Source organism: Cherax quadricarinatus, chromosome 49, assembly GCF_038502225.1.
Source record: "Cherax quadricarinatus isolate ZL_2023a chromosome 49, ASM3850222v1, whole genome shotgun sequence".
NCBI classification, from domain to species: Eukaryota; Metazoa; Arthropoda; class Malacostraca; order Decapoda; family Parastacidae; genus Cherax; species Cherax quadricarinatus.
The window spans coordinates 22,200,278-22,211,382 of record NC_091340.1 but is presented as its reverse complement, the minus strand read 5'-3'; the positions used below and the strand labels follow the sequence as shown (position 1 = coordinate 22,211,382).

The following is an 11,105-nucleotide window of genomic DNA, read 5'->3' as shown; positions in this document are numbered from 1 at the left end:
TCTACTCCTACCTTATCTCCCAAAACATACTCAACCCCTGCCAATTTGGATTCAGGCCTAATAAAAATACTAATGATGCTATTATACACATGCTAGAACATATATACACTGCAATAGAGAAAAAAGAAGTCCCACTGGGGATCTTCATTGACTTACGTAAAGCTTTTGATACAGTTGACCATGACTTGCTCCACGTAAAATTGTCACACTATGGTATAAGAGGGCACTCCCTCAACTACCTCAAGTCTTACCTCAGCAACAGAAGCCAATATGTGTACGCAAATGGGGCAAACTCTTCTGCACAACCAATTACAGTTGGTGTCCCACAGGGAAGTGTCCTTGGCCCTCTTCTCTTTCTCCTATACATAAATGACCTACCAAATGCTTCTCAATTACTCAAACCCACACTATTTGCTGATGACACAACATACGTCTTCTCCCACCCGAGCCCAGTCACGCTAGCCAATACTGTAAATACCGAATTACAGAAAATATCTACCTGGATGAGTACTAACAAACTTACACTAAACATTGACAAAACCTACTTCATTCAGTTTGGTAACAGAGCTACAGATGTCCTTCTTAACATAATGATAAACGGATCACCTATCACAAAGCTAACAGAGGGAAAATTCTTAGGAATCCACCTTGATAATAGACTCAAATTTCATACACATATACAACAAATTTCTAAGAAAATTTCCAAGACTGTAGGCATACTATCGAAGATACGGTACTATGCTCCACAGTCAGCCCTCCTGGCCCTATATCACTCTCTTATTTACCCCTATCTCACCTATGGAATTTGTGCATGGGGCTCAACAACAAGTAACCATCTCAGACCACTAATTACCCAACAAAAGGCTGCAGTTAGAATGATAACAAATTCTCACTACAGGCAGCACACTCCACCAATATTCAATACACTCAACCTACTCACCATACAAAACATCCATACTTATTACTGCACCTATTACATACATAGAACACTCAACTCTGATATTAACCCTCCCCTCAAACATCTCCTTGCCAACCTCAACAGAACACATGACCATAACACAAGGCACAGATCACTCTTTGATATTCCTCGTGTCCATCTCACGCTATGCAAAAACTCAATGCACATAAAAGGCCCTAAAATCTGGAATTCATTACCTGTAAATATAAAAGAAACACTACCTGTTTATAAATTCAAGTCTCTTCTCAAAGATCACTTACTCACCCAAAACCAAATAAATACTGAATAACTGAACCTTATAAATTGTATATCTTAAATGTCCCTGGACCCATTGTGTACCTCTGTAATCTGTAAATACCTTTGTAACTTGTAATGATTGTGACTAGACCTACCTGGAGTTCATTACCTTTGTAAATTGTGAGTTCATTACCTTTGTAAATTGTGAGTTCATTGCCTCTGTAGCTTGCTCAGCTATCAAAACTTTGAGGCCCAGTCCCTGGACCCATTATGTACCTCTGTAATCTTTTGACTACCGCCCACAGGATGGGTATGGGGTGCATAATAAACATATTAAACTAACTAACTAACTTCTCACAATTATATCACATAAATGTTAAACCTAAAACCCAATCTAACTTTATTATTTTTTAAATACACTACCTAACAGAATACTCCATTCTACTGAATTTATAACAATGCATGCAACCATAAGACCTGTCTTTGTAATACTCACTTGTGCTTTATAGTAATCAGTTTACATTAATGTTTTTCACTGATTTCATCATTGCTTAGTTAATCTTAAGTTAATTCTAAGCCAGCCCGTAATGCTATGCATAGTATAAGTGGCTTTGGCATGCTGCTCTTATCTGTATTTTTTTTGTACCTCTGTAAGTGTGCTCAAATTATAAATAAATAAATAAATAAATAAATGGAACACAACTGTTTCGCCTACTGTGTAGGCGAAACAGTGTCAGAATAAACTTGCCTAACTGTACAATAAAATAAAATACCAACTGTACAATAAAATATATCGATTAATATAGCCAGAATGCGTTAATTATTTTCTATGTAATTTCTTATATTATACGTTTATTATAATATATTTGATTATATTACAATAATAAATATAGAATTCTGATGGATGTGAAGCATTCATTAATTATATTAATATATTGATTATTATATCTGAAATACATTATTTTCTCTGTTTATTTTATTGTGATTTAAACTGTTTTCTTTATTTTATTACATTAACTTCATTAAACTTAAAAAAATATAATGAACATAAATGGAAAACTGTGGTGGATGTGGACCAGCAGATGATGTTTGGATGGGGACTTATATTACAAAAAATACATTAATATACTAATTGTGATAGACGGAATATACTATTTTCATGTTAAATATATTATATTATACATTATTTTATGTTTATCATAATATATTATGTTTTATTTTAGTATATTAGAATAAGTTACAAAGTGGGGAGGTAAATACACAACTGTGGTGGATGTGGCGGAGCAGACGACCCGGCGGCCGCAACTCTTCAGAATTTATTTTTTATTTACTCTTTTTCCCTTAAATATTTTATATAATTTAATATTTTTGTTCGCGTTACAATGGTAAGTATGTGTCTGGTCTGTTAATAAGTCAAAATGTGGTTTTATTTTATTTTGGGTGGGGGGGGGTTGTAAAATGAGTGTTGGTGTGACCTGGAGCTCCGAGCCGGTGGTGGATCTTGATCCGAGGAGGTGGAGCTGATTCTCTTCGTCCTCGGATCAGACCTCATTGTCTCTCAGACTCCATAGATGCTAATACCATGAGGGTTTAACCTTCTTCAATTATAATTTATTAAGTGCTGAAGGGATGCAGATGTGTGACACTTGATCCGTGGAGCTGGAGCTACCAGATCATTTTCCCTCCTTGGCGCTAAACCCGTACAGGTTTAGGACTTTCCTTTAACAGTAATGATTTTTTTTGGCTTTTATTAAGACGTGTGAGGAGTCTTGATCCGAGGAACTGGAGCTGTCCCCCTCTTCCTAGGATCAAACTTGATTGTTTTTCACCCCCCCCCCCCCCAGGTACTATGTAACCCGTACAGGTTTACTTCTCCCCCATAAACACAACAGATGTTTCACCCGCACTGAGGCTTCACATAAACATCACTGAAGGTGAAACATCACTCAATTCTTTTTTATTTTAGTTGAGATTTCCTAAAAAATCAGCTAAAAAAAATAAAGAAAATGTGAAAAAAATCTATATCAAATTTCTTCATTTAATTTATTAAAAAATTGGCTTAATTTTTGCCCTTAAATGTTCTGGTCTACAGATATTAAGTGAATCGTAGCATTTTTCTCACTTTCAAATACATATATTTACACTATCATATATTAAGTGAGCAACATAGCTAGGCCTAAAATATGCATATACAATACACCACTACTTACATTAGAATATTTTTATCCTTATCCTGTAGTGAATGGTGAATACATTTATTGTATTAAGTCTGAATAAATGAAGAATGGGTATACAGTAGGACCCCCGTATCCACGGATTTGGTTTCTACTGTTTCAGTTATCCACGACTGACCGTGGCACGAAAATAACCCTTAATTTTGCTTAATAATGGCCACAAAATACTATATTGACGGTGACAGTTCTTCTAAGCATAAGAGAAGTCGTGCTTCCTATCAATGAAAAAGTGATAATTCTCGACTTATTGTGCTTAATTTATCAGTTAAACTTTATCATAGATATCTATGTAAATGAAAATAACTTGCATAAGGAACATTGCAGAGGCTTATAAAAAAAGCAAAGGCAAGGCATTATTGCTCAACAATCAAGAAATACGAGAATAACCCCAGAAAGCTCTGGCAACAACTAAAACAGCTGGGATATAGCCATAAACCCGTAGGTAGATCTAAAACATATTCCTAAATACCGATACCAATGTATGCCATGAAACAACTAAAGTGGGAAATTGTTTGAATTCTTACTACACATCTGTTGCATCAACACTAGTGAGTAAACTGCCAGTTGCATCAAAGACCTTTAACATAGACTCCAATAAATTTAAAACATACTATACCAATAAAGGCATCACCCAAACAGTTGCCAACTAAAAGGTGTAACTTATGACTTCATGCAAAAATAACTAAGAAAGTTAAACCAAACTAAGACTGCCAGTCAAGATAACATCCCAGTTAAGTTCCTAAAAGATAGTGCCTCAGAATTGCCAGTCCCCATTGCGCACATAATAAATTTGTCCATCTCCACTAATGCTGTTTCGGAGGGTTCATGGAGGCCAGAGTTACTGCTGTCTTCAAGAAAAATAGTAGATCTGATGTCATTAACTATAGGCCTGTTAGTATACTCAGTGTGATGTTCAGAATTATAGAGAAGGCAGTGTACTGTCAAGTAGTTAAGTATCTTAATGACAGAAACATTCTCCATAGTTACCATTCAGGTTTTAGGAGATATTACTCAACCGACACCTCCATAATTAATCTGATAGACTACCTGAGAATTGAAATGTCACTGGTGAATCTCATAGGTATGGTAATTTTAGACTTGCAAAAGGCCTTTGATACAGTCAACCACAATATATTATGTAAGAAATTACAGTGGCACCTCGAGTTTGGTACACCTCCCAACTCGAACAGTTATGTAAGTGTATTATTGTAAGTGCTTTTGTAAGTGTATTTCTGGGGGTCTGAAATGGACTAATCTAATTTACATTATTCCTTATGGGAACAAATTCGTTCAGTAATGGCACTCGCACAGCCTTCTGGAATGAACTATGGCCGAAACTCAGGGTACCACTGTACCAGCTGTTGGCATAGATTCTGTAAACTGGTATAAATCCTACCTGAGCCAGAGGAAAAAAGTTGTCAATATCAGCAACACAGAATCAGAAGCCCTGCTGATAGCATATGGGGATCCCTAAGGTAGTATTCTGGGTCCCTTATTGTTCCTATGTTATGTAAATGACATGCCCATCAGTGTCAAGTGTAAGCTTCTGTTGTATGCAGATATAGCTAATGTCCTACAGCAAATGGTTAGTAGACAACAAATTATCTTTACATCTTGGGAAACCAAAGCCATACTTTTTGATATAAAACATAAACTGAGAGGGGTAAACATTTTTCATGTCCATTGTAATGGAGAACCCAATACTTATTGTGTTGTCTCTCAGTGTACTCGTGGTGCCCCTGCTTTTCATCAGGGAAATGTTGCATCTCCTGCCTAGTTTTTTGCTTTCATAGGGAGTGATTTTCATGTGCAGGTTTAGGACCAGTCCCTCCAGGACCTTCCAGGTGTATATTATCATGTATCTCTCTCACCTGCATTCGAGGGAATTCAGATCAAGGACTTTCAACCATTCCCAGTAGTTTAGGTGCCTTATCATACTTATGTGTGCCGTGAAAGTTCTTTGTACACTCTCCAGGTTTGCAATGTCGCCAGCCTTGAAGGGGGCCGTTAGTGTACAGCAGTATTCCAGCCTAGAGAGCACAAGCAATTTGAAAAGACTCATCATGGGCTTGGCATCCCTAGTTTTGAAGGTTCTCATTATCCATCCTATCATTTTCCTAGCGGATGAGGTAGATACATTGTTGTGACCTTTGAAGGCGAGATCCTCTGACATTATCACTCCCAGGTCCTTCACATTACTTTTCTGCTCTATTGTATGGTTAGAATTTGTCGTATACCCTGACACATTTTTAATTTCTTCAAGTTTCCCATATCTGAGTAGTTGAAATTTCTCCTCGTTGAACTTCATATTGTTTTGAGTGGCCCATTTGAAGATTTGGTTGATGTCCGCTTGGAGTCTCATGGTGTCTTTGATGAAGGTCACTGCCATGGTAATCCGGGTGTCATCCGCAAAGGAAGACACGGAGTTATGGCTTACATCTCTGTCTATGTCAGAAATGAGGATGAGGAATAGAATGGGAGTGAGTACTGTACCTTTTGGAACAGAGCTTTTTACCATGGCTGCCCAGGACTTTACTACTCTGTTTACTATTACTTTTTGTGTTCTATTTGTCAGGAAGTTGTAGATCCATCTAACAACTTTTCCCGTTATTCCTTTATCACACATTTTGTGTGCTATTACACCATGGTCACACTTGTCGAAAGCTTTTGCAAAGTCTGTGTATACTATATCTGTATTTGGGTTATCCTCTACAGCATCCAGGACCTTGTCATAGTGGTCCAGTAGCTGGGACAGGCAGGAGCGACCTGCTCTAAACCCGTGTTGCCCTGGGTTGTGTAATTGATGGGTATCAAAGTGGTTGGCTATCTTGCTTCTAAGAACCCTCTCAAAGATTTTTATGATATGGGACATTAGTGATATCGGTCTGTAGCTCTTTGCAGTTGCTTTACTGCCACCTTTGTGGAGTGGGGCTATGTCTGTTGTTTTTAGTGTGTGTGGGATGACCCCTGTGTCCATGCTCCCTCTCCATAAAATGCTGAAGGCATGCAATAGGGGCTTCTTGCAATTCCACGAGTCTGGGCCTGGGGCAGAGCGCATGGGCATGTCATTAATTGCCTCTTCAAAGTCTTGTGGAGTTAGAATAGTATCCGAGATTTTTGGGAAGACCAAATTTTGGGTTTCGTTCATGAAGAATTCATTTGGATTGTCAACCCTTAGTCTGGGCAGTGGCTCTTATACAATGTCATGGCACTCTGCCTTGGCAAAAAACTGAAAGATAGACTTCAAATCACCCAGAACAAAATGTTGATACTCATCCTGGACCTGAGTCCAAGAGAACATATAGGCCAGGATGAATTACAACAATTGGATATGCTGTATGTTGAAGACAGAGTAAAACAACTGAAGTTAAATCATGTTTATAAAATTACTCACAAACAGTGTCCTGAATATCTTGCTGCCAAGTTTATTGAGGCTGAGAACCAAAGCAATCATAGTGCTAGGGGGAGAGAGCACAACGTTGTAGTACCCACAGTTAGGGGCCAGGCTTCAAACATATTTTATTGTACAACAGTAAAGGAGTGGAACAGACTAACTGCACAGGTCAAAGCCTGTCATAGCATGAACTCATTTACCTTATTCCTAGCATGAACCAGTTGACCTTATTCCTAGTATATCTCAGTTTAATGTTTTAATAATAAGGTATTACAAGGACCCTAATGGAAATAAGTCACTTTGTCTGACTTTCTTGGGTTATCCTGGTGAGTCATCTACACACATGCTGCTATGTATGATAATTTATGTAACTATTTTTGTATACCTGTACCTGAATAAACTTTCTTATTCGTTACTATTCATGGTTTCAGGTATGCACCGTAGGTCTTGGAACGTATTCCCCAGGGATATGGGGGGTCCTATTGTAATTAAAAACTGCTGCATTGAGGAAACACTGTAAAGCCCAGCACTGTACAGCAGGGCACTCCTGTCTTACAGTTTAAGAACATAAGAACGTAAGAAAGAAGGAACACTGCAACATACCTACTGATCCATGCGAAGCAGGTTCATGCCATCCCCCGGCCTAGAACAATGACCACCTAGTCAGGTCACTTCCATTTAACCCTTAAACGGTCCAAACAGATCGACGTTCAGATTTGCATTGCTACAAAAGTAGATCTACTTTTTTTTACAGATTTTCAAATATAACAAAAAAAAAAATTGTAGATAAAAGTTTTTTTTACACGTTTTCAAATGTAAAACAAAAAAGAAGATCTACATTTTTTTAAATACTTTCAGATGTTGAAAAAACGTATATATATGTTTGGACCATTTAAGGGTTAAGGAAGGAGCACGGCACCAAACCTGGTAGCCCAAGCTAGTCAGGTCCAACTCACACCCACTCATGTATTTATCCAACCTATTTTTAAAACTATACAAGGTCTTAGCTTCTATGACGGTACTCGGGAGTTTGTTCCGCTCATCCACAACTCTATTACCAAACCAGTGCTTTCTTATGTCCTTCTTGAATCTGAACTTTTCCAACTTGAAACCATTGCTGCGAGTCCTGTCTTGGCTGGATATTTTCAGCATGCTCTTTACATTCCCTTTATTTATTCCTGTTTTCCATTTATACACTTCAGTCATATCCCCCGTAATTCTATGCCTTTCTAGAGAGTGCAGATTCAGGGCCCTCGCTCTATCCTCTTAGGGAAGATTTCTGATACATGGGATCAGCTTTGTCATCCTCCTCTGTATGTTTTCTATTGCATTTATATCCATTCTGTAATATGGTGACTAGAACTGTGTGGCATAATCTAAATGAGGCCTAACCAAGGATATGTAGAGTTGAAGAACAACCTGAGGACTTCTATTATTTATACTTCTTGATATGAAGCCAAGGATTCTGTTAGCTTTATTGTGAACACTAATGCACTGTTGTCTTGGTTTCAGATTACTGCTAACCAGAACTCCTAAATCCTTTTTGCAGTCAGTAGTATTAAGATCTACACTATTCAGTTTATAAGTGGCATGGTTATTGTCCTGTCCAACATTTAGAGCTTTGCATTTGTCTATATTGAACTGCATCTGCCACTTCTCCGACCACTGCATCAGTCTATTCAGATCATTCTGGAGTCCACTAATGTCCTCAATAGAATGAATTGGACGGCCTATTTTGGTGTCATCAGCAAATTCGCTTATGTCGCTGTTTATTCCCTCATCTATATCATTTATGTAAATTGTGAACAGCAAGGGGCCCAACACTGATCCCTGTGGAACACTGCTTGTGACGTTTCCCCATTCTGATTTCTCCACATTTATGCAAACTCTTTGCTGCCTATTTGTCAACCATGCCTCTACCCAGGAAAAAATTTCTCCTTCTATTCCGTGTGCCTTAAGTTTCCTCAGAAGTCTCTGATGTGGAACTCTATCGAAAGCCTTACTGAAGTCCATATACACAATATCATATTCATTACCATGATCTACCTCCTCATACACCTTAGCAAAAAAGTTAGTAAATTCGTAAGACAGGAACGCCCCGTAGTAAAATGCGTTGAGATTCATTTATCAATTTATGCATATCAAGATGGCTACGAATTGCCTCGGTAATTATTGATTCCATAAATTTTCCCACTATGGAGGTAAGGCTTATTGGTCTATAGGTCAAAGCTAAGGACCTGTCACCTGCCTTGTAAATAGGTATTACATTTGCCATTTTCCACTTATCAGGCACTATGCCAGTTTGTAGTGATACGTTGAAAAGATTAGCCAAAGGTTTGCGAAGTTCCTCTTTACATTCCTTTAAAACCCTTGTTCTATCTAGGCTGGAATATTGCTGCACACTAACAGCACCTTTCAAGGCAGGTGAAATTGCCGACCTAGAAAATGTACAGAGAACTTTCACGGCGCGCATAACGGAGATAAAACACCTCAATTATTGGGAGCGCTTGAGGTTCCTAAACCTGTATTCCCTGGAACGCAGGAGGGAGAGATACATGATTATATACACCTGGAAAATCCTAGAGGGACTAGTACCGAACTTGCACACGAAAATCACTCATTACGAAAGCAAAAGACTTGGCAGACGATGCACCATCCCCCCAATGAAAAGCAGGGGTGTCACTAGCACGTTAAGAGACCATACAATAAGTGTCAGGGGCCCGAGACTGTTCAACTGCCTCCCAGCACACATAAGGGGGATTACCAACAGACCCCTGGCAGTCTTCAAGCTGGCACTGGACAAGCACCTAAAGTCAGTTCCGGATCAGCCGGGCTGTGGCTCGTATGTTGGTTTGCGTGCAGCCAGCAGCAACAGCCTGGTTGATCAGGCTCTGATCCTCCAGGAGGCCTGGTCTCAGACTGGGCCGCGGGGGCGTTGACCCCCGGAACTCTCTCCAGGTAAACTCCAGGCAAACAATTCATCAGGACCTGGGGATTTGTTAGGTTTTAATTTATCTATTTGTCTGAGGACCATGTCACTAGTTACTGCAATTGTACATAGTTTATCATCATCCTGTTCTACATAATTTATTATTTCTGGAATATCGCTAGTATCTTCCTGAGTAAAAACTGAGAGGAAGTAAGAATTGAAAATTTCACACACATCCCTATCACTGTCAGTGATCTGATCTGAGCTACTCTTAAGTGGGCCTATCTTGTCTCTAATCTTACTTCTGTATACCTGAAAGAATCCTTTTGTGTTAGTCTTCGAATCCCTTGCGACCTTAGCCTCATAATACCTTTTTGCTTTTCTTATTTCTTTTTTTTTTCTCTCTTTAATTGAATACAGTGGACCCCCGGTTAACGATATTGTTTCATTCCAGAAGTATGTTCAGGTGCCATTACTGACCAAATTTGTTCCCATAAGGAATATTGTGAAGTAGATTAGTCCATTTCAGACCCCTAAACATACACGTACAAACACACTTACATAAATACACTTACATAATTGGTCGCATTGGGAGATGATCGTTAAGCGGGGGTCCACTGTATATTGATTTCTTAACTGCCCATCCCCTCTTTTGATATACCTAGAAATGCCTCTCTTTTGATCAGTGAGATGTTTTAATCTATTGTTCATCCATTTGGGATAATTTTTGTTAGATCTAATTTCCCTACTTGGAACAAAAGTTAACTGAGCAGCTAGAGCTATGCTCTGAAAAACATCATATTGTCAACCAACACCAGCTACCTGACCCATAGTCAGATCATCCCAATTTAGCCCACTTAGGTGATTTTTCAGTCCCATGAAATCAGCCAATCGGAAGTCTGGGACAGAGACTTGATTCCAGTCATCTGGGTAATTCCATAATATATTGAAACTAAGTGATTTGTGATCACTTTCCCCAAGCTCATTATTAACCTCAAGATTATTAATTAATTTTGTTGCTTAATGTTTATATTGTTGGGGTTTAACAATTTTCATAATAAGCAGCCTGGACTATTTTTGTCAGCACTGTAAATACCGCACCACAGTTTATATAGTAAAATTGACATATTTATTACAGGCCAAGCATCTGGTGCAGCTGATTGTTGCCGGTGTACAGGTGGTGGGTCGTGCCTTTATCAAGGCTCTCAGGCAGGAGATCGCAGGTAATATTTGACCAGGCTGCTTATGGGTAAGATACGACATTTGTTTGAGGGCACCAGAAGCCATAATGGAGTGCCTGGCACTAGACAAGCCTGGCTCAAGGTTCAAGTAGAAAAAACTCTGGAAACTCAT

At 38.7% G+C, this 11,105-nt stretch overlaps 1 protein-coding gene across 3 annotated transcripts in view; it reads left to right on the top strand.

Moving 5' to 3' along the window:
- The first annotated feature begins 2,437 nt into the window (after positions 1-2,437).
- LOC128697056 (uncharacterized) overlaps positions 2,438-11,105 on the top strand; it is a 48,428-nt gene continuing 39,760 nt past the window's right edge. For all 3 annotated transcript variants that reach the window (XM_070095250.1, XM_070095249.1, XM_070095248.1), the window contains exons 1-2: positions 2,438-2,580; positions 10,891-10,975. In XM_070095250.1, the coding sequence (XP_069951351.1) occupies positions 2,578-2,580; positions 10,891-10,975 (88 nt within the window). In that variant the 5' untranslated portion in view covers positions 2,438-2,577. The remainder of the gene's footprint in view (positions 2,581-10,890; positions 10,976-11,105) is intronic.